The 27,647-nt window shown below is 36.8% G+C and overlaps 1 protein-coding gene across 3 annotated transcripts; it reads left to right on the plus strand.

Annotated features, from left to right (window-relative positions):
• The first annotated feature begins 6,977 nt into the window (after positions 1 to 6,977).
• LOC145490746 (pyroglutamylated RF-amide peptide receptor-like) lies at positions 6,978 to 26,708 on the plus strand. 3 transcript variants are annotated; one of them, XM_081469834.1, is made up of 5 exons: positions 6,978 to 7,266; positions 22,580 to 22,763; positions 23,112 to 23,385; positions 24,794 to 25,048; positions 25,362 to 26,708. In XM_081469834.1, exons 1-5 carry the CDS (start codon positions 7,221 to 7,223, stop codon positions 25,710 to 25,712), a joined length of 1,110 nt encoding a protein of 369 aa, XP_081325960.1. In that variant the 5' UTR covers positions 6,978 to 7,220; the 3' UTR covers positions 25,713 to 26,708. The 3 variants fall into 3 exon arrangements, with proteins under 3 accessions (XP_081325960.1, XP_081325962.1, XP_081325961.1); XM_081469836.1 differs by lacking the exon at positions 6,978 to 7,266 and adding an exon at positions 10,609 to 11,106; XM_081469835.1 differs by lacking the exon at positions 6,978 to 7,266 and adding an exon at positions 20,496 to 20,732.
• Positions 26,709 to 27,647: the final 939 nt, after the last annotated feature.

Here is a 27,647-nt window from a genome sequence, read left to right on the forward strand (position 1 = left end):
AAAAAAAAACCTTTAAAACGACTTCGTTCTTTGTATTCTGACGTTTTTAAGTTTCTAACAAAAGACTGTAGCCTACACAACACAATGTAGAATCTTGGGAAAGAAAACAACGCAAACAAGAACTGGCATAGGACAAACGAAATAATGGCTCTTTTGCCGCCAAGTTTACGAGTTTCGAAATCCTTGAGAATGCGCTGCTTCGAATCAGCAGTGGGGAGTTTAAGAAAATCACGACGGCAATGGCAACGATCGTCACTAAACAAAAGGTTTAATGAGCAGAACAATGGCTGTAAGTAAAAAAGTGAAGCCTTGGAACCGACTGGCTCATACATGTAGCTGCCGGAGCTTATCACGGTTTTTGTAGCATGAAGCGGCTAGGAGTATTTCTACTCCCCCTGGACCGGACGCTAGTCCATCACAGGTCACTCCCCCGCAATCCGTTAGGTTTCCCAACAATTCGCCGGTACCCATTTATACTCCTGGGTGGAGAGAGAGGCACTGTGAGAGTTTAAGTGTCTTGCTGAAGAACACAAGACAGTGTCCCTGGCCAGGGCTCAACCCGAACACTAACCATGAGGCCACCGCGCCTCCCTCAGTACAATGACTGTGTACATTTCTTTGCAGTCCTTTGCAAAACAACAACGCGAAATCACCAGGTTCTGCGTTGCCCCAAGAACGTGAACCACGAAGTGTAATTTTTTAAAAGTTTATCAGTTCAAATTTATCTCTGGGTCCAAGATTCAGTTTCGTAATAGTTTTGACAGTGATAAACAAATTAAAGGACTTCAGAGTATCGCGACATTCGTAGGTAAAATATAAAATCATTTTTTAATCGACGTTGTCCTCGGCGTCACCGTCGTGGTTACTTAAAGTAAAAGTCCAGAGCGCGCCCTGACCTTGTGTTCGACCAAATGAGTCGTAAGCGAAAGAAGCTTTTTACATGCCACCTGTAATAAATTGAAACGCATTTAAACAATATCTTACCTTTAATGCTGGGTATTGCTTGTTGTGGGTATGCTCAAACGCTACTGGATATAGGAAGGGATCAAGGGACCTAAACTTTCATCTATTGTGGTAGCAACCGAAGAAAGAGTTTAATGCAAGCAGGTAACTTTTACAACATAGTACACTAAAGGCTTAGGCAAGCAAATAAGCAAAAATCGAAATTTCCTCCTATCCATGGATTTCCTATTACCGAGTAAACATGATATATTTTAAAACCTTATTTTGACAGCCAGACCTGAATAATGCAAATCACCACGTAATTCTTACGTTAATTTTCTATAGCAACAGGATAGGGGGGAGGATACCAATAACAGATCTTTTCAGATTTATCCGCATCCGATCACATTATACAAACTGTTAATTTGTCGACTTACCCTGAAATTCCTCTGAATAGAATTGGCAAAGATTGATATCGTTTGCGAGGCTTTCTTCAGGGGCTGACAATATTTGAAAAGTGGGGATAAAAAGGACAGAAGATGTCAACAAAGAGCAGTTAGCTGTGGTCTCTCCGATGCCGTGTAAAGAAGTGGTAGTCAATATTCATACAATAAACGTGGTAAAGTCATGAGGACCGATACGTTAACTGCCCCGAAGAACCATAACTCAACTGAATAATATATATATTTATGTGTGCTTTTTTCACGGGCCTACGCCAATCGTTTGCAAATTACCTTCGTTTAAGAGCAATCTTCCTTGACTAATATCTGTTCCTTTAAATTGATGGAATAAATCATGACTGGAATAAATTGCCTACTCGGTTAGAACGTGTAGCGTCCCGCCAATTGACAGTTAAAGTTGTCATGGCAGGTTAATATCAAGCGAGGAGCGTGTGTGGAATATAAACCTTTCTCAAATTTCAACTGTTATGTGTTATGAATTTCAAATTATTTCCGTAAATCGTTGCCCATCTCTTGGTTTGTTTTATTACTCTGATAAGCCAGCTTTAGTTTATTCAGGCATCCAGTTATTAGCTTGAAATGTCAACCACCGCTTCGTCATTTTTTCAGAAGTGTCAAACAATCCGGGAACTGTGACAAAAGCTGACTAGGAAATCGACTCTAGTCCAGGAGCTTTTTTCAACTAGAAATATCTTCATCACCTCAATTCCGTTAAGATTCCGGACAAAGCAAATACAATGACCATAGAAAACCATGAATATTTTCACGGCCGAAAACATCAGGTGTTTTGGTATTCTGCTCCCAAGCATATTAATGTCTACTAGTTCATAGTTCGGTTTTGAGTGAACCGGTTCAGCCAAAAACAGAAATCCTTTTTTATCGAAAATATATTGTAAACGATTTTAATACCACACAGATTTCTTTCTTTTTAATTTAAATGTAAAGAAATGTTTCTTTATTTAATGAGAGAGAAACAAAACAAAACAAAATTAAAACCTCCATTGTATTCAAAGAAATTAAACACACCGCTTTTATGAAGTAAAGTTTACTTTCAAATATTATTCCAGACCGCATTTGACAGGTTAAAATAAAAGTTAGTCAACATTTGCCTTCAAAGTTACAAGATGCAAAAGTCTGTTGTCAAAAACTAAACCTCTTTAAAAGTGAGAAAGCTATGCAATGAGAATTGGTTGCACAATAAAAATCAAGAGACTCTAAATATAACAAACAATGAGAAGAGTATTCCCAAATATTGTTAAGTATGACTACTCAGATATATTTTAACATTGCATTCATCACAGTGACTAGACGTGTAGGAGAATCTTAAGTCTAAAAAATCTGAAATAAAACCGGATTCTTTGATGCAGTTTTCCCAAATAATTCGTTAAAAGGGGCTGCCTTTTGACCGGGACGTCATTTAGCGAATTTTAAAAGCTATCTTAAGTGTAAAAGAATTGAAATGGAACAGGAGCGTTTGATGGCATTTTCGAATATAATTCGTTAAGATGAAAGAGATAAAATGAAAAAAAAAAAAAAAAAGAGTTCGAATCCGGCTTTCGGTTCTCGATATTTTCAAGGAATCATCTTTGATAACGACTTCAAAATACACAAAAGCGATGACAGAAATATTCCTGAAACTAACTCGGAAAGGATTTATTTTTTTCATCTGGAGTAGGAGGATGACCAAAAATTCTGAATATGATATTCACCTACTTATTTCTCCTGTTACCAAGGTTTTCTACTTACATTGTATCTTCAAGTTCCAAAGAAAGGAAAGATTTTGCGGATGCAGAAACTTACTGACGGAGAGAAGTTGTCGTTTGCCGGCAAACTGAGCAAATTTGAGTAAACCGATACATTTACGCGTCAAATGATTCAATGGGATCTGACAATCCTTTGACAGGTATGTCGCAGCCGTGCGTCAACAGTTAACAGCAGTTGGCTATAGACAGTCTCCAGTGAAACTACTAAGCCGTAGTGTAGTAAATGGAACCATGCAGTGGTTTACTTAAACTTGATGCACTGCATAAATAAATTCAAAAGTATTCAGTTGACATGGTTAACTTACCTAACTTTGCAAGGAGCACAAGTTTATAAGTTCGAAAACGAAACATCATCTGACAGAACTGAAATGAATACGCGACCATTTTCCTTTTTACTCAGTAGGTGTTTCAAAGACATTCGTTTCATAAATAAAATTCATCACTAATTGGATATTCTTTTCAAATTGGACAACGGAAATTAGAAAACCTACGCGACTCCCAAATCAATCATGATCACTTATGTGGATTTTCCTTTCGCTGTTTCCACCCTCTGTTGACTCAGAGCAACAAAAATAGGTTTTAGAAATGTTATCAGTTAATGATCTTGCGTTAAGATAGCTCGTAGATAGATCTACTTTTTGTTAACTTTTTCAAAGACTTATCTAGATTGTATATTTGAAAACTTTAATGACTTCATCAAATCCTGGGAAAAACTGAACGTTGTTTTGATTCAGAATAGCCTGAACTGCAAATTGTCTGCAACGCAATTTGTCTGCAGCTTTCTACATTTTGAACAGGGAAATGCAGAATTTTAAAGTAGAATGACTCAAGATCAGAATACTGATTTAGAAAAGGCTTATATGATGGAATTTGCCACCACATTTATCCATTTATTTAGGTTTTCTACCTACCTTAACTTGTAAAAACGCTACTTTTTAATAAAGAGAATATGTTGTGATAAACTGATAAGGGAACTTTGAAATCTTAGGAGGGTGCCTCAGATAATTGAACGTGTTTTGTATTATTTTGTCAATTAAGGTTATGTTCATACGTGGGACAAAACTGTGTCAATAAACAGTAGCTGGAGTTGGCAATAGTCTTGTTCCGTTACAATTTAGTATTTTTTAATGAAGCGACTGTTATTTAAATACTGGTTTGTCTGGAACTGATGAAGTGCATATACATATTTCTGTGTTTCTCAAAAGAAGTTCGGTAACCTCTGTTAGCTTGGAGGTGGAAAGGTTAACATTACAGAAAATTATTATTCAACCACTTTTTTATTGTCACTTGTTCAGTTCCTCTTGCTCCCGCCCAGTGGTAGTCGGCAGCTGTCTCAAAGAGAATTGTTTCAAAACTGAGATATCCACAACTCTGACTAGTATTAATGGTAAATGGAGCGTGGTGGCCTAATTAAAGCCCTCTACTATTTCAAATTAGATCTGATTTACTCCCGATGCAATAACATGAAGAACTTTCTCCGTGCTGTTCTCCTGTTGTTTCAGTTTGATTGGAAATATATATCAGAGTTTTTGACCAAAAAAGGATTTCTTGCAGAACTTTTTTTACCCCGCATTCTGTTATTGATGCGAGTAATTGAGTAGTTCACTCAGCAGATGTTATTCTGTCATAAGTAAAATCACTCCAAAAAATAAAATACATTAAAATACCCCAGCTTATTCCAGATATGACACTGAGAACAATTACCATGACGTGACACGCAGTCGAACTTTCATGATTCCCTGTATATATGGAAAAATTAATTGATCTCAAAAGACAAAGCAATATTTGTTTCAAACAGCTGTCTAACTTAATTGCATTTCCTCTGAACAAAATAGTCAACTTGAGAAGATTGTTGTGTTGAGAAAGACTGTTATACAAAAACGTAACTTAATAATGCGCTATAAATAGGCTATGAATTTTTCGTTGCTTCATCGAACGTCAGGATGGTTCAGCGCGATAGACGAGGATTACATGAATAGAGTTACTCGTGACTTCTGTTTCCGTCGCTGGATGATCCCTCGTTATGATCTACTCTTTTACGCTTCTGTAGGATGAACTTTCTCGAAAGCGTTATAAAATTATAAACAGCTTTATAATATAAGTTAGAATACTATGACACTGAGAATCCCGTGCTTTTGTCATGATCACGACGTATAACCGACACTATGACAAACACATTTGTTAGATATAGTAATATAAGTAGGTAATGTAATCCATAGCAAATGAGAAATGATGACAGAAGAGTTCGTAAAAAAAACTTATCAAATGCAAGGACAAAATGAACATTACTTATCGTGTGAACGACGGGTGCTATTAAGAATTTACAAAACGTATTAAAGATATACGGTAATTGCTAAGGGAATCTCTTTTCGTGAAAAAGAGAATCCATGAGAAAAGCGAAACGAAAAAAAAAGATCTTAAAAATATGTCAGAGATGGCCTTTTTGATTAATAGTAGATATAAGCCTATGGGTTTACGCTACGAGCAATATTCGAAAACAATGAAACAAATCGGATATTCTCGTAATTTCCTCGCGTGGCTGTGATTGGCCTGCTCTCTCAGCCAATCACAATGAAGTAATTTTCTCAGTCGGATAATAAATCTTTCGATTTTGTGTCAAACGCGTTTTAAAACAAGCATGCATAATGAGCGTGGGACATGAAGAAAATCTACGTCTGTCGAAAAGATGTAAAGTATTCGACTTGTAGTGACAAGTGCTTTAGCAGCCTTACACAGCTTAAAGGATTATCCTCAAAACGAAAAAAAAGATCGTTCAATCGAGCCATTTGCTGGTATCTCCTTGAGCGAAAAACATTCTGATCACGTGTAATTTTTAGTAAGGTGGTGACTGCTTTTTTTAAAAAAAATGGGAAAATTTTCTGCCTCATGCTTTATCTTTAGTACATACTTAAAATACATTATAATACATTAGTTAAAATTTCGGACGGTTTTAGTTTCGGACACAAATTTTCGTCCGAAATTTAATTTTTGCAAGTGCTGTAATCATTTATGTAAACTGTTGGTAAAAACGTTATCCGTGTCTACAAACACAAATGTTGTTTAGTTTTAACGCGCCTCGTATCTCTATTTGTGTTTCTTATCGAGCAAACGTGAACATTTCCACAATATTTCGGTGACAGGGTACCATTGCAATGCCAACACCATGCAGCTAATTTGGAAATGACAACAACGGACGCAAGCAAGTTAAAGCGACCTGGATAAGAATGTTAAACCAGGGTACTCTGCTGAAATATTATCAAGCTAAATTATATATTTTTGGGGGGAGGTGGAGGGGGGGGGGGGAGGGAGAATGAAAACATATTATTATTATCTTCCAAGACACCCAGCCGTTGTCTTTAACGGGCAAAAATGAAAGAAAATTCAAATGTTAAAAAAAATCTAATAATATACACAGTTAGTCCATATACATTTAATTTACAAGACTGGCTCTGCACGGTAATTTTATTTTTCTCTCTCACTCTTTTTTTCTCAAAAGTAGTCCGACCACCTAACTAAACGTGGTGCATTGGACGAATCGAGGAGACATATAAGTTAACTACTTCAGCACACCTATATTGTTCCTTAGACAAAATCGAGAATGTATGCATAGGAAATTTTATCTGAGCTTTCCTCTGACGTTATCACTTTCGTCAGTTGGCAGCTGTTTAAGAATTATCGAGCCAAATAAACTATTCCCGTATCTTATTGGCTGTATTTGTATGGTTGTCAAATAACAATCGTGCAATCTCAACTCCTGACAAACTGGATTGTTCGAACTTGACATCTACGCAACCCGCACGTCAATAACCTGTAGTTAAATGGGTTCTTTCTTTGTTTTTGCCTGGGCTCTCAAAATAAGAGTGAAAACCCAAACATGGCTTTCGTGTACTTTTTTACGCGAAGAAGCATTCCTTGTTAACTTGTGTTAACAGTTTCGGAAGATATCTCTTGTGTTCAGACAGTCCAAAGTCTTGGTCAGCGCTGAGGAATGGGCACTAGTTGTTAAGTGAAATCTGTCCAACACTCAACACAGCTCAATTCTGATGTGAAGTTTATGATTTTAAAAAAATTACAGTTATTCTCTTCGTTAGAGCTCTCAGGTAAGTTCGTCTTCTTTTGATTGGGTATTCAGTATTTGCTTTCGTCTAAAATCTGGTTACGGGTTCTTTCTGGCTCTCGGAAGGTTTCAATGAAATATACTTCAATATGTGCGTCACAGTTGCAATTTTAGCCCGATGAACGTGGATCACTAATGGGCAAATTATCAGTGTATTAACTTTGTCGTTTTTAGCTCAGGTTTTCAGCATAAATGCAAGTAAGGTTGAGAATTCAACGAGCTTTACGAGTCCAAGAATTACAACGCATTTGTACTGAAAGAGGTAGATATTTGTTCGTTTTATATTTAGTTGTCTTTACATGCACCACGTCGGGCTCCTCTGAGCAGAGTTCTGCTCAGAGGAGTCCGACTTCGTGCATGTTAAGACAACTAAAACGAACAAATATCTAAACGCGTTCTAAACTAAAATGGGTTTTTCTCAACAGGCGCAATTCCGTCAAAAAGGTCAATTTCGAACTTGTCTGTATAAAGTAAATTTTGAAGAGAACAATTTCGAACTTGTCTGTATATAGTTTCATTTTGACAAGAACTGCCTTGATTGACAACAACTCCATATAGAAAGCCATGGGAAATAAACAGGCCATATTGTGTTTGCGAAAGAAGTCTTAAAGGTAATATTTAATAAACATTGGAGCGCCGCACAGTCTGTTAAGAGAAGAAATTCAGTAACCTCGGCTTTTAGTGACTATGTGCAAATTTTCCGAAGGCAAAGCTTGCCTTTCCCTGCAAAAACTTTCAACCTGAATTAGTTAAAACAATTAATGGCAAGTTATAGCACTACTGTAAGAGTCGCAAAATCGTAACAATATTTCTCATTTACACATGGAAAAGTTTTCTCATGGCTCCGTAGTCTCAAATTCAAATTACAATATTGAGTAATTCATAAACAAAGTGTAAGATTGGTGGGTTTTTTTTTTTGTCTCAAATATGAGGCTTCTGGGATTGGTGCAGTGGACCTTGAATGCTTATTAATTCCATCTATTCTAATGTTTATCTTAGGATAAGGCTCACTACGCTTTTAAAGTCATCCAAACGTTTTTCTTTCTTTTTTTTTTTTTTTTGCTGGTCTTGGTTTGAAGCCACTCAGTGCCCACGAGATCGTCCAGTTGATGTCACCGCCATTTGCTTTGTTGTTTCATGTCCTAAGTACATCTTTTTACTAATCGAAGAATGAAAGAGAAGAATAAATCTTTTGACGAACGTTTCAAACTTTGTTTTGGTTTGCGAAGCAATTTTGAAGGCAGTCCTTGCGAAACAATTAGTCTGCGCTCGTAAATTTATGAGTGATTTTGTTTCAATGAATACTCTCAAAAGTACAGCTGAATCAGTAGAAGTGTTTGACAATGGCGTCGATGTGCAAGAAACCTGATTACATTCTTGGTTCTACAATAAAAATATGCCTTGCTGGCCAGGAGAGTTAAACCCAGCATTATTGCTCGACGCAAGGGACACGTTGAGAGTAACTGAATTTTCTAAAAAATATATGAATCAGAAGGACCATGCCACGAGTACTTAGTCATCCGAGTAATAAGACGTATTATTTTCATTTATCAAGTTACACGGTGATAAAAACCCAGACATGTAGTCTCTGTTTACCTATATGTATACTTTTCGATGCTGTTTGGAGAGATCGTGAATATGAGTCAAAGATAACGCAGCCTCGATTGTTATTGTAGGTAGGGTGATTATTCAGTAATCGGAGCTCGTGATCGCGTCGTACAATACAATTCAGGGAATGTTGAGGCCACGTTCACTCTACGCCGGAGAAGTTTGAAAACGCAGTTTTATTTTTACGGTTGGGCCTACTGTCCACACTAATCCATCACGAAAACGGAGCTTTTCGAAAACGGTCTTCATAACTGGCGACCATTTTGAAAACGGAGCTTTTCGAAAACGATGTGATTTCCCCAACCAAATTTTCCTCAAACACAAATCCAAAGTGGGCGGTACGTGATTTTTGTGTTTTTAAATTCCCCCGGCGAAGTGTAGACGGAAAGCATTGGATGCCTTTTCAGAGTGAAACCTCCTTTTTTTCAAATTCCATCAGCGTAATGGGAAGGGCCCGAACAAACCTTTTTTTCAAACTAGATAAAAAAAAACTTTGAATTCATTTTAATTTTTTTCAATCTAAGAAAAACTGAAACTTCACTCTTCGAATTATAGCCCGAGACAACGTATTTAATGTGCCTGGGAGGTAAGCAGTTTCTTGTTTCCCGTTCAATGCAGAATTTCCATAAACATTACGTAATACCGACAACATTGTAAAGTTCCAACACCAGTTGACAGGGCAGCGGGGTACCATGGCGTTTGCTAAGTTGTATTCAAAACTCACTGTAATTAGTTTTATTTTGATGTCCCTCCTGCTCAACTACTTCTGTGTTGGGTTCAAGTCCTCCGCGGCAGCAACGATAAATACAATTTTTCCTGTACCCTTCTTCTAACTTGAAGGGAAATTAGCTTTTACCCTACCAGTGTCAAATCATTGAGGGTTAGTGACTTGCGAATAATTAAAATTTGCCCCACGCGATCGTGGGGCATTGAACAAATCAGATTTCCTAACTTGATTCGAATCTGTGACTCTGCAACATCTGTTGTTTCAAATAAAATATAATGCTTTTTATGCTTGATCGATCAAGAAAAGTTACAACCCAATTTACACTCTTTTTTATATAAGAATATTGCTTTCCGGCGCAAGCTGAATATTCTTATTTTTCTACTGATTTTAGGCTTAATATATCTTTGTGAATTTTCTTAGATTATAACGTATGACATTTCTGCTTTATTGACTTTGATGGCGTTGAATAAGTTTGAAGTCAGACTGCAGGCGATAAAGCCTGATATGACGCACATAACTTCTCGCAGAAATGTTATTAGCGTCGAACATTTTGCCAGTGCTGTTTTTGTTGTTTTTTGGTCTATTTTGCCGTTTAGAGAAAGGAAGAATTCTATACGATTTAGTTAAAGACATAATTGTATTGTAGTTACAAATTTTACACAGGCAAAATTACATTCTTTTCAAAATCTCAGCCTCGGGTCAATTCTTAAAATTTCAAAAAATTTCAGCCTCGATATCCTTATAACATAGTGTCTTTGATACGTGTACCACCTTTCAAAAGCACCGCTTGAGCAAAAAACTAACTGATGCAATTTGCTATTGAATTGATACAATTCCACAAGCAAGTAGTAACCGACTGACCGAAACAGCATTCTCAGTAGAGTCCATTTTAGTTCACCATTACCAACAGTGCTTTGCAATAAATCTTTAAAAAATCCAGTGAGATAACAATGTTCCACGGATTGCATTTTGTCATATTTGAGGCTCAGCCAATATTCATGCCAACTTTATTATTAGACACTAATCATGAATAAACGTTTTGTGTCGAAGTTGGAGCAAAGCCAAATAAATTATTCCAGTTTCCGATTGGCTGTTTTTAGATGGTTGTCAAATTACATTACGTGTAATTTCAATTCCTGACAAACTGGATTGTTCGAACTTGACATCTACGCCACCCGCACGTCAATAACTTGCAGTCGTATGGGTTCTTTCTTTGTTTTTCGCCTGTGCCCTCAAAATAAGTGTGAAAACCCAAACATGGCTTTCGTGCAACTTTTCACACGAAGAAGAAGCTTTCCTTGTTAACTTGTGCTAACAGTTTCGGAAGGTATCGCTTGTTTTCAGACAGTCCAAAGTCTTGGTCAGCGCTGAGGAATGTTCACAAGTTGTTAAGTCAAATCTCCCATCACAACAGCACAGCTTAATTCTGATGTGCATTTTATGGTTTTAAAATAATTTTACAGTTATTCTCTTCGTTAGAGCTCTCAGGTGAGTTCGTCTTGTTTTGATTGGGTATTCAGTATTTGCTTGCGTCTAAAATCTGGCTACGAGTTCCGTCTGGCTCAATGAAATATAATTCAATATGTGGAATGTTTTAAATTGGAAGATTTACTGCGATGATCGTTCTTTCATCTACAACCGCAGTTCAAATATGAATTATTTCACTCCTTTCGCATCATTTCACTCCTCACGGGAAGATATGAACTCAATTAATTGACCTCGCTTCCAATGTGTGGCTTCATAGCTCAGTTGGTAGAGCATCGCACCGGTATCGCGGAGGTCACGGGTTCGAATCCCGTTGAAGCCCTGATTTTTTCAGGCTTCTTCTTTCCAATTGCTTAAATTGGAAAATTTACTGCGATGATCATTCTTCACTTTCAAATTATCAATGTATTAACTTTGCCGTAATTTAGCTCAGGTTTTTAGCATAAGTGCAAGTGAGCATTTAAGGTGAAGACTTCAACGAGCTTTACCTATGACCCAATTACAAGGCATTTGAATTGTGCTGAAAGAGGTGGATATTTGTTCGTTTTAGTTGTCTTCACATGCACGAAGTCGGGCTCCTCATGAGCAGAACTTGTCTGTATATAGGTAAATCTTGACGAAAACTGCCTTGATTGACAACAACTTCATACAGAAAGGCATGGGAAATAAACAGGCCATATTGTTTTTGCGAAAGAAGTCTTTAAGGTAATATTTAATAAACATTGGGGCGCCGCACAGTCTATTATGAGTATCTGGAAGAAATTTAGTAATCTAGTAGTGACTATGCGCAGATTTTCTGAAGGCAAAGCTTGCTTTTCCTTGCAAAAACTGATTTCAACCTGAATTGGTTAAAACAATTAATGGCACTGCTGTAACAGTCGCAAAATTGTGACAATTTTTTGCATTTACACGTGGAAAGGTTTTCTCAAGATTCCGTGGTCTCAAATTCAAATTACAATATTGAGTAATTCATAAACAAAGTTCAAGGTTGGTGGGGTTTTTTTGGTCTTAAATGTGTAGCCTCTCGGATTGGTGCAATGGACCTTGAATGTTTATGAATTCCGCCTACTCTCATGTTTATCTCAGCGGATAAGGCTCACTACGCTTTTAAAGTCATCAAAATGTTTTCTTTTATTGCTAGTCTTGATTTGAAGCCACTTAGTGCCCAGGTGATTTTTTTTTTAATTTCTAACTTCGATCAGGTGACGTCACAGCCATTTGCTTCGTTGTTTTACGTCCTGAGAATATCTTTTTATTAATCAAAGAATAAAAGAGAAGAAAAATCTTTTGACGAACGTTTCAAGTTTTTTTGTTTTGGTTTGCGAAGCGCTTTTGAAGATAGTCCTTGAGAAACAATTAGTCTGCGCTCGTAAATCAATGTGTGATTTTGTTTGAATGAATATTCTCAAAAGTACAGCTGATCAGTAGAAGTGTTTAACAATGGCGTCAATGTGCCAGAAACCTAAATACATACTTGATTCTACAATAAAAATATTCCTTGCTGGTCAGGAAAGATAAAGCTAGCGTTATTACTCGAAGCATGAGACACTTTAGAGTTTTCTAAAAAAAATAGGGGACCAAGCCACGAGTACTTAGTCATTTGCGCAATAAAACGTATTATTTTCATTTATCAAGTTTTACGGCGATAAAAACCCAGACATGTAGTCTCTGTTTACCTACATGTATACTTTTCGATACTGTTTGCAAAGACCGTGAATATGATTCAAGGATGGCCTAGCCTCAATTTGTAGGTGCGGTGATTATTTGGTAATCGAAAATCGCGTTCATGCCATACAATTCTTGGAATATTGAGAGCGAACGGCTGAAAACATTATAAAACCTTAAAATTCGCCAACACGGTGGGGTTCACCCAAAAAGCCTTTTACTAAACTGGATAAAACTTTGGTTTCATTTCAATTTTTTTAAATTTAAGAAAAAAGGAAAATTCACCCGTCGAATTAGAACCCGAGACAAAGTATTTAATATGTCGGGGAGTTAAGCAGTTTTGCTCTTTCCTTCCCTTTTCTCGTTCAATGCTGAATTTACATAAACGTAACGTAATACCGACAATATTATAAAATTCTAACACCAGTTGATGGACAGCGGGGTACCAGGACGCTTGCTAAGTTGCATTCAAAGCTCACTGTAATTAGTTCTATATTGATGGTCCTCCGTCTCAACTACTTTTGTGTTGGGTTGAATTCCTCCGGGGCAGCGGTGATAAATACAATTAGGGGAAAATTTCCTGTATCTTTCATTGAATTTGAAGGGAAATTAACTTTTACTTTACCAGTTTCAACTCATTGAAGGTTAGTGACTTGTGAGAAATCAAATTTGTCCCAAGCGAACGTGCATTTGGGGCATTGAACAAATCGGATTCCCAAACTTGAATTCCAGACACTGGTTGTTTCTGAAATAAAATATAATAGTTTTTCTTCATCGATCAAAAAAAGTCACAACCTAGCTTGTTTACACTATTTTTTTTGCATAAGAATGTTGTTTTTCGACCCAGACTGAATGTCCTTATTTTAGGCTGAATTATTCTTGTGAATATTCCTAGATTATAACGTATCATGACTTTGATGGCTTTGAAGTAGTTTTGGAGCCAGACTGCAGGCAATAATTAGCTCTTATTAGCCGAGCTAAGTCGGTCTGTATGGGAGAATCTTGACCGATGTGATGAGTACAGACCGAACGCAGTGAGGTCTGTACACAAGACCGAGGTCAAGATTCTCCCATACAGACCGACTTAGCTCGGTTAATAAGATGTTTATTATATGGCAAAGAAAAAAACTTTAATTCGTTTAATGTAACTGGTTTGCTGACATTTTGCTTGCGAACGGCGATGAACTTAACTTAAACCTGCTGAAATTTGCTCGTTCTCTTTACTATTTTTTTTTTCTGTCATCAGGCTTTTTGGCACTTCCATAAATGATTGAGGAGAAAATAAAAGAAAATAGTTCACATTTTTGTATTTTAGTTTGCTACTTTTTCAACGCAAAATGAAATCGGTCTAGGTGCCGGTCTAGATGGGAAAATCTAGACCGCGGTCAATATCGATTTCAGCCAATCAAATTCGTGAATTCGGTAGTTCCCAGTCCTTGTGAGACACAGCCATATAATAAAGTCTGATATGACACATAACTTCTTGGAGAAATGTTATATTCCCATCGAACATCATGTCAGTGCTGCTTTTGTTGTTTTTTGGCTAGTTTTGCCGTTTACAGAAAGGAATAATATAATTAAAGGAATAATAATAATATAATATAATTGTATTGTTTTTACAAATTTTCAAGCGCAAAATTATATTATTTTCAAAATCTCAGCCTTGGGTTAATTACATTTTTAAAATATTCTTAAAATCTCCCAAATTTCAGCCTTGACATCCTTATAACATATATTCTTAGAGAGAAAAAGAGTGTATTTGATATGTTTACCGCCTTTCAAAACCACGACTTGAAAAAAATAACTAGTGCCATTAACTTGGTATTGAATTGAACCAGGTACGAGCAAGTTATAACTGACAGAAACAGCATTAACAGTAGAGTCCATTTTATTTCACCACCACCCGCAATGCTTTGCAATATATTAAAAAAATATCCAGTGGAATAGCAATGTTCCAGGGATCGTATTTTGGCATATTTGAGAGTCCTCTCAACTTTATAATTACACGCTGAATAAACGTTTGGTGTTTAAGTTAGATGAAATCTTTAGGAAAGGCCTAACGCAAAACCTAACAAACTTTGTTAAGTTCTAGACAAACTTCCGTTTCTTGAACCGAATTTCATTATCTTTCCTGACCACCGCATGGACGTGATTGTTTTCTCAATTTTTGGGAAGGAAGTGACCTAGTGGTGAACAAAACTGATTCTAAATTACTCCCTTTTGACAAGTGAGAGTTGGCAGGTTGCTTGACATGTTAAGTTAGATCACTACCAAGCGCAGCGTGAAGCTCACTGAACTGCATGCGTAATTTCTCTTTCAGTTCTCCAGTGTACCAGGTAATATCCACAGTTTTGGTACATTCGCAGATTTCGTTGTCCTCCGTAGCAATTCGCGATCGTGTTGAAACTAAAGAAGTCAATAACATAAAAATCTTTCCCTTGGGTTTAGCTTTTTAATCACTGTCGAACCCCCGACATCTCGAATTATTTTTCGTTTCACCTAAGAGTTCAAGGTAACGGGGTTTAGCTGTACCTCTTTCATAATTTTCAAGTGAGTTTCCAATTACAATTGCGATGTTGTGGGCGTAAGATTAGTTATTGCAATTAATATTACGTATGAAAATTTCAAATTTTTGTAAATAACCAGCTAATTTTAAATGATTCTTAGGTTTTGTAATATCTTTTTTAGGTAGGTGTTCTGTAATAGTAGAGGGTTATCCCTCGACAAATAATTTGACATTTTATTAAAGTTTTATTAGAATTAGTGTCAAAATTTTCCATAATTACAATGTCGCATTTGATTTCCTTACAGCTTATGAGACATCTGTGATTGAGTGACTCTTTTGTTATGCTAAAAGCAGACTTGCAAACAGAAAAACTTGCATAAACTGTTGTATTTTCTCCCGAGGCATTTTCCGGATTTGACACAATTAGCCATATCAAATACTCCTTCAACTTCTCAAGGTACGGATCGTTTCTTGTCCTTCTTTGATTTCTTCCCATGCATGTACTGTCGATTTTAATACATTTGGTGGAATTGGCTTTTAATGATCAGAAGAATTTTAATATTTAGCATCTTGGTCTGTTAGAGTAAAGAGAATTCGCTTACTTATTTGACCATGTTAACGAAGACCATGAACTTGTAAGAAAGAACTTTTATCAGCAAAGTGGATTGCATTCGCGATGTTTGGTGAAGCATACATGTAACTATGGTTTTAGCGTTAAAAAAAACACATTCTTGTCGGTAGTAATTCAATCCCTCAACAGAAGTTTCGTTCATCTCGCCCATGACTTGCTAACATATCTATTCAGCTATTTATTTTGTTATTATTTTTAGAAGAAAACGTTTTGAGATCTTGAGTCAGTTAAAGGTATTCATCTTCTTCCCCTTTAATTTTCAATTTTTCTTTTTTAGTTTCTTCTGAACGAGTAGAAAGTCGAGTAGTCAGTGTTTCCTGACACGAGAAATTTCTTAAAATATAGAGATCTTGAATTGAATTTAAAAAGCCATGTTTTTTATGAAACCCAGCGGTTTCCAAAAAATCAGAAATTAAATCAGGATCAGATAGTGGGTTCTGTACAAGGGCCTGCATGTGGTCTTTGCCCCACGATATGGATGAAATGAAAGTACACGCATAATAAATCAGGCCGTTTCACCTCGAACGCTTTTGAAATCACTCTTATTTTAAAATAAATAAGTAAATATAACTATAACTGCTCCCTACAACGATTTCTTGAGTGAAAAATATGTGTATTGTGGCCGTTTTCCATTTCTCACGAGGTAGCTCCCGTGTTGTGCGTTACGTTTTTAATTTTAAAGTTATGTTACTCCTGTGGACGTTGTATGATGTATATACATCCCCATGCATGCATAGAGAAAAAAGTCATGAAAATGCTTTCATCTATTAAAAACCCAAACAGAATGTTTCTCACCCAGGATATAGTTTTAATCATAATAAAGTTCTTTTTGAACTTTGTGTAGGTTAGCGAAAAGAAACAAATACGTGAAGGAAATATTTATTACTTAAAATAATTATCAAAGTTCCGAGAAAGGGATTATTTAAGCATAAATATTGCATGAAACAAGTAAATTTCCAAGATAATCTGGAGTGTATTACAGAATTGTAAGATCTGGAGGAAAAGTGCTAAACATCTTCCAGAACGATCTCAATTTCAGTTTTAATGGATTTGACAGAATTGGTTAAAGATTGTCGTAAATTCAACGTATTGGTTGGTATTGACTTCACCAGGTTCAGTTTGTTTTTAGCAATATACCAGGACAGGTGTGAATAAAATATTAAATTCAAAACGATTATAATTTTATGGTTATGACACATAAAAAATAAAGCAGTGAGCCATTAAGCAAAGCATCGCGTAGCCAGTATTTAGAACATAATTTAGATGTCCTTAAAGCACACCTACATCACGTTCCTCATATTAGGAGCTCAAACTTGGAAAGTTACAAATGAAATTGAAGCCTTTGCAAATTGAGGCTTAAGCTGCATCCGTAGGGTTAATCGGCAAAGCATAATCAGCGACAAATATTCCGGAGATAAAGAGAGGCTGTGCGATTAAATAATCTAGACGGAACTCAAGAGTGAATAGGTCAGTCGAACTCCAAGGGAACCTTTGTGACAGGGTAAACATATAGACAACTTCGCTCGATTCATGAATTCGCCAGGTAGGAGAAAGCAGTTGAGGTGTAATTTGAGGAGGTCAGCTGGACAAGTACTGTGGCAGATAATGCCGCTACGTCATTGCATGGAACTCCAAGTCCAGAATCGCGGCTAATGGAGAGAAAAAGTCTGTTTTTCTTCTCTTTTTTTTGAGGGATCTACTGATACTAATGATAAGAATCTGTCTTCAGTTGAACAATCGTGGAAAATTAATAAAAGGTATATGCGTGTCAAAGCTGCATGATCAAAGAAAAAAATGTTCTTAACGAGTGATGTGAAAAGAAAATTGACATCTGCTCTATAACTTTCAATTCTCATAGGTTTGACAGTAATGGCTTAATATCTTAATTCATTAGTAAAGTATTAGTATACTGCGATGATAAAACTTTTAGCAAGTCTGAATAAAGCATTATGAGATAAATAAAAAGCATATGCCATTCTTGGATTACAAAGCAAAACAAATAGAGAACTGAGTTGTGTACCAGATGCAAAGTACCCAGCACACCATTCATTGACTGAAAATTTGTCGGCTAATGAGAAGATTGTCTTCGTAGTGGAGTGCATTAAATAAGTGAAGAATAATTCTGGACAATCAAGCGGAGTTAGTGGTAACGTGTAGGGGACCCGTACGTGATCGAGTAGTTAAATTGCTTTTTAATATTTCACAACTGAGTCCTTATGCAGGTTTTGAAGATATAATTAACATCTGCTCTTTCCAAGTCGTTATTAACTGTTTAAATCAAGATTGCCTTTTTGTAAAGCCTTGGAAATTGCTATACTCCACAGAAATTCAGTGGAAGGGTTGAGCCTGTTTTTGGTTAATATATACATAAAGTTTGCTAGGTATATCTTCTAGTTCTGCTGATGATGCTGTATAATTCCCATGGGAGTTCCTAATGGGTTGTCAATCAATCAGGACGTGGTACATATTGGCCCTTTGGAAAATTTGAAAACCGGTTTCGACAAACTGTAAAGACATTGCGGGACTATTCAGTTTAATTAGAAGTCAGAAGATCTCGTTTTGTCTGTTTTCTTTTCTCTTCGGGAGAGGCGTATATATGGAAGTAATCAGAGCAAATTTGTTGTTTTGGTTTGTCAGTATCTGTCTTTTGTTCCGAGTGATTCTTTGGCTAATTGTGTAAGGCATAATCGCAGATGTCTAGCCACACTAGTGCGCTGAATATAGCTCAAATGTTACCTAAAAATCCTGCCTTTTGTAGAGGACTCGATGGAGACGGCATAGCATGTAAGAGTGTAACTTAAAACGCAATAAAATGGAATTAAGTAATTTAAGAAAAAATGTGGTATTTAATCATTTTCAATGAAAATTCATCAAAGGGTGTTCTGGGTAACATAAGAGTGAAGGGTAACTAAAAGAAATTATTATTATAGTTCGAAATTTAGCTTCTGTCAGCGATTTGTCGACATTTTCAGAACTGCCCTCGGGGTATATATGTATAAGTCAACACTGTTTTCTACAAAAATACCGAAATTTTAATTACAATTAGAACACCAGTCCTCTTTCCTTTGGGAAGGAACAGTTGTTAACATAACTGGCAAAATAATTTAAAACTGCGCGTGGCAGATGGACGTTATGTTGTCATGTTTAATTTTGTCATGACGCAGCGCAGCACACAGCTAAAAAGAATCAAAAAGCACACAGCCAAACGACGCGTTACTTTTTTGCCATTTCTCTTCAATTCTTCGGTTTATTTGGCAAATAAAGAAGCGTAAGCCGTGTATTACATTGTGATAAAACACTCTGGACATTTGAGAACGTTCGAGTTCTCAAATGCCCGTCGTGTTTTATCACAGTGTAATACACGGCTTACTCATCTTCATTTGCTTTGTGATATAGAGGTAACAGCACTGAATAACCCTAGCACTTCGGGGACAGGCGGTTCTTCTAATTGTGAAAAGGCTCTATTGATCTGGCATGGCATGGGTAGATGTTTTTTTGTGTGTCATCGTTTACACGTATCTAAAACTTTGCTGAGACGTCCCTGGATAACGTCTCTGACAATTCTCTCAGTTGTAAGTTACCCTTTCGTTGAATTAAAAAATATACTTATTTTTTGTGAAAAAGATTATTAAATTTGGAGGATTTGTGGAAAGAAATCTACTGCTGCGGCTGCTGCTCAACAAACATTACATTAACTTTCTAATATTAATGTTTGTTTTCTGACGTCTTTCGTTTCATCTGGGTTCTTTTTAGACAAACACGAGTTCTTAACAAATAACTATCTATTTTGATATTACGAGACTAAATGCAGCCAGGTTCCTTAGCGACTCATTTTGATACGCTACATGTGTCGCTGCTATAGCTCTGATCCTATTCAGAAAGTACTTTTTTTAATCCTCTACGACTGGGGTTTGCGTACAATTATAATGAAAAATTAGAGGGTAAACAGTACGTCAAAACGTGTTCACTTTGAGATGAACAACATGTGATGATGACGTCATAAAACGTGTTAATAACGTCACTATATCTAAACAGATAACAGATCACAAACCATGGTCAAAACAATCATGCCCAAAAAGTCCAAAAAATGTAAAAATAACTGTATGAAACTCAAAGGTTGTTAATCAGAACAAGAAAATTCCAAGTTTGAAAATGAAACATACCTATCAAAGTACGGTTGCCATAGAAACATAATGTTCCAAGCACTATGGCATATTATTAAAATTTCAGAAAAAGTCGAAACGTTTAGTAACCCCCTAAGTTATATTTTGTCTGGAACTAACTGTCCATTAGCTGTGTCAAACTTCAGATCTCTTTATTTCCCCCTGAAGACAATGATTTGAAGTTTTGCCTTGCTTTTTGTCGTACAAGGCGTTAAGCTCAAACAGTACGCTTAAATCAAATGTTGCAGTTTTAAAATGTTTGTCTGTTTGTTTCCAAGTAGCCAGTTTACTAAAACGGCCAGACAACTTCATTGAAGGAAGGGCTAGTGGGACACCTCTTGGGCAATTGGTTCAGAGACAAAATTTGCTTACAATTATGGAATTAGCCTGAAAAAGTGGATCAAACATCGAGCAACATTTGAGAAACAACGACAGATCTAGTAAGATAATATATCTGCAATAATCACCTAATTTTCTGACACCGGATATGAAATAAAACCAATGTATGTTTGTTGACACGGTTCAGTTCTCATTTCGAACCTAATCTTCAAGATATTGTGAGACTCATTTAATTTCAAGACAATCTTCTCTTTTGCCATTTCATATTGCGCCTACGTACGGACGAAATGTTGCTTAGAAAGCGCTAAGTCTTGGGAAACTGCAGGTAACCATAGTAAAAAAAAAAATCCTAAATAATGGAAATATTTAGTAGTAGGTCGCGAATTATGGCATTACGGTCATTTCTCGTTGCTCTTTTGCTTTTTCAATTTTTGTTGCAAACGAAAGAGCCGTCATGTACACGACATTAGTTTTTTTAAGCGGACGGCATGTTCACTCTCATTTGTGAGTCTAGAGTCTAGTAAGTATCGAGCCATATTTTTCCTCCTCAACGTACAATATGATAAACTGTATTTTTTCTTCTAAACTTAAAAGATTAACAGATCAAACATGTTTGATCGACAGCACTGTGAGTAAAACTACCAGAAATTGTGCGGTTAGTCTAGTGCATCACTGCCGAAAACAGATTGAGATAACTGCAAAACAAAAAGCAAAAAAAAAAGAGAAAATCATGATAAAAACGAAAATAGGAAGACGCGACGTGGAAGAAGGTTAATTGAATGATGTCGGCGCGGAATATAGTTTTTATGTTGACTCAAGACTATAAATTCTATTAAGACGTACTGCCTCTTTTGAATTCAACATTGTTGGTGCACAAGGTAGGAAAATAACTGATTACTTTGACATGGAAACCTCTTTGGATACTATGACACTATCAACACCTGTATTCCCGAATGCTTGCAGTAACTCCTCGCTGTAGGACATATTCCTCGTTCATAATAATTGCAAACACGACAACAGAATCAGTTTACATACAATGATTTCATTTTACACGCTTAGCAGTTCCTTGAGAGACGCAATGGCCATTTGGTTACCGAATTGGACTCTGAATTGATCGATCTTGGCTGAGTTTCCTTGTGATGTTTTTTTTTTTTAGTAAAATATTAAACTTGCATAGTGTCTACATCTCTACAAAGTAGTGTAGATGCAAACTGGCTAATTGTCAAGGCCATGCAATGTTAAAAGAATTGGAGGTAGCCACTTACTCCTAGTATATTCTCTCTTGTCATACCACGGAACCTGCAGTTGAGCAGCAGCCTGGTTAGCCATCCAAACTTGAAGACAGGCTTAAAGTTAGTCGAAAGCTGAGAGTGGAAAACGATATCTGGACCGATTAGTAGCTGCCAACTGTAAAAGCGTGTCGCTCGTCAAAGAACAAAAAGCAGTGTAGCACATGTGAAATGCGAGGAATTACAGGAAACAAGAAATCCGTCATGTCTATTCAGTTTGAACATGAACGTCTCAGGGCCAAGTGCCTCGTTAGCAAACGTCAGTGACTGAAATTTTAAAGTGTCCCCCCATTGTTACTTTGTTTAAATAAAAACAAGTTATTCAATGAAGACAAAACTGTTGTGATTTTGGCGTTTGACTTCCCCATTTCAACTTTCCAAATTTTAACTCTCATTGGACTCTTTTTGTTGCAATTTCACGTTCAGAATGCGTGGGGTTACCTAAAGTGTGTTTGTAGAGAGCGCTGCATCATAAAAACCTCCTATGGTAATCAGAATCAGGTTTTTATTATCTATAAAATTATTTTGTGATAATACATTTTTCGTGGCTAGTCTCATGCAACGCTTTCGTCTCAGGGACTCTTTAGTGACTTTTCTGACAGGAAAACTCGTTGAGCATTGCGTTTGTTAGCGAAAGAGATTTTGAGGGCAATGCTCAACGAATTTGTCGAGTCTCTTGGCCGCGGCGAAACCAAAGCGCTTCGTCAGACTAGCCACAAGCAGTGTGTTATCACAAGTGAATGCCAACTTTAAAAATAATTTCGTTGTCATGATGTTGATACGCTATCTAGTATGTATATATCAGTGGACCGTAAAAGACCAATACACAATATAGCGATTAGGTACGGATTATGACTTGTTCCTTATCCCAATCCTTACTTAGGTGCAGGAAGGCGTTTACCTTGTCAATTACCTTTCTCGTTATCAAAGTCTCCCAAGTATCAGAGACACTCTTCAGCCATGACAACTGGTCTTGCCATAACAGCGGTTATCACCGTACTAGCCATTATCGACATTCTGGGGAACACCCTCGTTTGTGCGATAATAAAGAGAAATCGAGATATGAGGTATGTTGTGACTGAAAAAGTTAACATCAGTAGAGTTCCTAGCTAGAAACTATTGAAGTTCTACTAAAAGAGTTTTATCTGTATTTCTACGCGTGGAAGAAACTAGACTATCGCCGATGCAGGATATATTTTTCTTGCGTCTTCATCGGTTAACTGACCATCAAGAGGATTTTTGCTTTTTATATCAACAAAATTTCTGTCATCGATGGTAGTTCTATACATGGTTTTAAATGGCAACTTAAAGAAACAGTTTTCACTTGTTGCACGACTAGCATGCATTATCATATGCCTTTCTATTTCTGCCATTTCCATTTCCAGAATTTAAAAAAATGGTTTCCAATTCCACAGGACTCCCATCAATTATCTTCTTGTCCACCTGGCTGTAGCGGATATCGTGTACACAGCGTTTATTGCGCCCAAAGGTTACTTCAAGCTCACCTCTGTTCATCATCCAGACGGCATGACTGGTTTGGTGTTATGCAAATTGCTGACAGGTGGAAATGTCGCCTGGGTTGGGGCGGTTGCCTCGGCTATCTTTCTGGTTGTAATCGCCTTTGAACGATATTATGCAGTGATGTATCCGCATGGTCACAAATGGAAACTGTCCACTGCTAAACTGAAGGTGAGTTCATGTTTGAAGAGACATAAATAGTTTCAGCGCTCTGAGTTTGGAGGTATAAATTGGACGATATACATTTAATCAGCGATGAATGATGATGCCGATTTTGCTTATTGTTTCCAATAGACCTTTTACAACATTTGGTCACGTGACGTGCTTTTCAATAACACACTGATTCAGGGTGCGTTCCTTGGGGGTGATCTGGATCAGAATCAGTGATCTAAGATCAGTTGAGTCATGGTGCATCGAAGGAACCGAAGACTCCGTGACCAGAGTAGATTCACCGACTCCTTTGCTGTACCATGATCTGAGTGATCTTGGATCACTGATCCTGATCCAGATTACCCCAAAAAGAATGCACCCTTAATCATTGGTAAGGCCTAATGTTATCAGAAATGGACAAAACACTTACAAATAAGCTTACACGCAAACACTGGGGTTCATATCCTTCAACAGGGAATTTTCAGGGACTTTAGAATTTGGAAGGATTTGTAATGGAAGGAGACACTTTGGCCTCCAGTCACGTGCTTTCCATACAAATCCTTGTAATTTTGCCTTTCGGTTTAAGAGCCTAGAATTTTCCATTTTTCCTCATATTCTATCCCTCGTTCTATTTCAAATTACCAGCAGCTTCCTTTTCCAGTGGTTAATAACGGAAATGGTTTCTGGAGGGGAAATCTGCCTCGCTTCCATACAAAACCTTCTTATTTTTGCATTATTTAAGTCGCCATTAAATCTCAACCTTGCATGGCATTTCTCTAAAAATTGGTCTTGTGGATATTGAGAGCATGCTGTATCCAGTTCTGAAGTTCATATAGCTGTAGCTAAGTGTTTCGAACTATCGGTTATGTGACCAACTGTTGCAAAAGGCCTGTTTACACCAGGCACAAATTTTCACTGTAATGCAAAGGAGATTTAAACCGACTTTTAAAGACTGCTCGAAGTTACTATCGAGAATTTCAAGACAGGGCCAAATTTCAAATGTCATTTTTTTTTTTTCGTAAAAAGTCAAAGACCCCCTTAAATGTGAGCTTTTATAAGTTCTTAAGTTCAGACAAACTTAAATCTAAGTCGTGGTAAATGAAATCCAAACTCATGAGGACGTTCCAAATTTCTAGCTCAGGAAAACTATGTGGACAAAGTAATACAGCCACACAAAGTTGCTGTTTTCATAACTGATTATGATATCTAAAATGCTTTCTGTTCCGACCACAAGACGAGAAAAAAACAACATCTATGACAGTCAGTAGCCGTGTTTTCAAGTTCCCATGAATCAATATCACATAGAAGTTTTACAATTTATGATTTCAGATGAGTTTTTCAGAGATGATCATTCCCTTTTTAAAATTAATTATCCGCTGACACATGTTTTCCTGGATTAATATTAAAGTTTTAAAATTTTGAATTCCAGATGATTATTCCTAGTAGCTGGATCTTCGCCGGAATCGTCAATATCCCACTCTTCCTTGCGAAGAACACGAAGGTGAAAAATGGAAGAGTCTTATGCATACCTACCTGGCCAGAGATTTGGATGGAGGCTTTCATCATGATTTTGTCGGTGGTGGTAGGTGTTTCCTTGGTTCTGATGATTGCGTTGTACTCCAGAGTCGTGTACACCTTGTGGTTCCAGCGTAAGGACGAACGTCAGCTTAACATCCAACAAAAGGTACAAATAGTACTCTGTAATACTACTCGTCGGCGAAAACAAGCAAACATACTATTAAAAAAATAGAATAACTCCGGGGCTTATTACAAATTGTACGCTCTTTCTCCACAAACACAAACGGTACACAAATGCCATATGGATGAATTATACTTGCATCATTTATACTGGTTGGGTGTACATGTAGGGTTCTATTGTACCCTGGATATATTAGCTTGATGGTATGAACCTTGTAACTGAAAAATGACGTTAGAATAGCTTTTTTAAGCCAGATACTACTACCTGAATCTTAATCGATTTTATCTTTTGTACGCAGGGCGTCATGAAGGTCCGAAGGCGTGTCACCTTGATGGTCGTGGTTGTCACCGCCATATTTGGTTTCTGCTGGGGAGTCAACCAAATCGTGCACATCTTCAAGTTCTTTTCTTCCTACACCGTTGGTGCCTTACCAACCGTTGTTGCTAACACAATGGTCTTGGTAAATTCTGCCATCAACCCGTTTGTATTCGCGCTGTTAAACCACCAGTTCAGGGAGAAGATGAAGGTAATGTTATGCTGCAGGGATTGCACCAAAGCCAAGGTCCATCCGTCTGATTATCACGACTACGAGCTTGGAGATAACACCACCCAGCCGACCAACACAGGCGGTACAAGTTCCATGGCCTGATGGCAGTGTTCATTGAAGCCATGTAGCTGTAGTCATTTAGTGTAGTTAAAGAGAATATTATCACTCGTTAGTTCTTAGAAAAACCCTACAGGAGCACTTAATTAAAAGACAATGCGTGTTAGAATATGGTGTTCCGAATCGTATTCAGGCATAGTATAGTGGAGAGTAAGGCACAGTTCGTTCGATGGCGTTTTGTACAATGAACACGATATTTTTTGGAATTATTGATTGCTTCATTCATACACCTTATTGCAAAATGGCCGCCATTTAAGTATTCTTTTCTTTTCTTGCAAATTAGCCCTTGTTGCCTTGTTCTTAAACTCGAAATTCAAAAGAATATTTTCCCTTAAACGAGGCAAGAAGGGCTAATTTGCAAGTAAACAAAAAACACTAAAATGGCGGCCATTTTGGAATAAGGTGTATTTGCTCCTTCACTGACAGCTGTGTGCTTTATGCTTACAAAATTAGTATAACTGTATATATCCTGTGTTTGTCACGTCTTGGTACAAAAAACGTTTCATAGATTAAAACATTTCGCTCTCAGACGAAATTAGGATCGGATTACAAATTTATAACACAGATCCCTGCTGCTGCTATGTATAACCATGTTACTTGTTGGAAATATGTACTTGAAAACTATAACTGAAGAAAACTGAACAAATGAAAAAGTTCATTTTTGGGACGTGTACTGAGTGAGAAAATTAACGAGATCATCACCAGTAGTCAGTCCACATTATAGAAACGGGTAATTGAATATGATGATGTTCAGACCCTGTAGACATATTGTATTTGAGTGTCTGTTGATCCAATTATGATAGGATGTTAATATCTTAGAACTTGACAAGGGCTTAGGTTCCTCAAGTGGTTAATTTTCTGAGATATCCTGTAAGCTATATACGTGTATCATTAACCTGATGAAGGTAAATTATTGTATTCTAACAACAAAAGTGTGATTTGAAATCTTGGTAAATATAATAATCTTGTTCAAACGAATAAAGATAATAAATCAAAGAATGAATACCACTCAATCGTTGTGTTTTTCTTTTTGCTCTGTATTCAATTAATCGAAGGTAATTTGTGATTGGCCTCGATATTATATCAAATCAATTGTTGATCTTTGTCGTTGCTGTTGTTTGTTGTTACTTTCAATCATTGCTTTGGAGAGAGAGCTGAAAACAGATATTGTAAACAAATCAAACCTGAAATCCTGAAAACACTGTGTAAGTCCATTCAATAAGACCGCTGGCGACAATGGGCCACTTCCGAGTTGCCTCTGTGTCAAAACGAGTCTTGCGAAACCATTCATATGAAAATGTGTTCCGCCCACTCGTTCATTTTCATGCAAATCAAACTCATTTTCCTGAAGGCTTTGAACGAAGACTTGTTTTGAAACAGAAGCACAGAGTAAATCGGAAATGGCCTATTGGCAGTTCCAGCAAGTTTGGCCCTATTGACATGAAAATCAACTAAATTAATTTAGAATTTAAAATCGAAGAAATATTTTCAGTTTCTCGATCCCCTCTTGGAAAGCAATCTCTCTCGACCTCTCTTCTCCAGTTGTTAATAGAGTAGACTCAGTTGACATTGATACTCTTGATTCTTACCACTGTGAATTTCTTTTAAACCCTTCCTCGACTAGTTCCGGTCCCCTTCCTCTAGCTACTTCTTCAACTCAAATATATTTTTAGTTTTTATTGTCTCAAAGATAATTAAAAATTTCCTGTTGGTGAAACTCGTCAAATCAATAATTTAGCAGAAATAGCTCTTTAGTGACCATACCAGTGGCAATGCTTAACGTGTCTGGAAGACGGCGTCAAAACAAGGAAATTTCTACTCTTGAATTAAATATTAAAAGATCGAAATATGATAAGTTAAACCCCAGAAGCATAGTTTTCTAAAATGTTGCAATTAATATTATAACATTCCTTTCCAACA

Source organism: Orbicella franksi, chromosome 6 (assembly GCF_964199315.1).
Source record: "Orbicella franksi chromosome 6, jaOrbFran1.1, whole genome shotgun sequence".
Taxonomy (NCBI): Eukaryota; Metazoa; Cnidaria; class Anthozoa; order Scleractinia; family Merulinidae; genus Orbicella; species Orbicella franksi.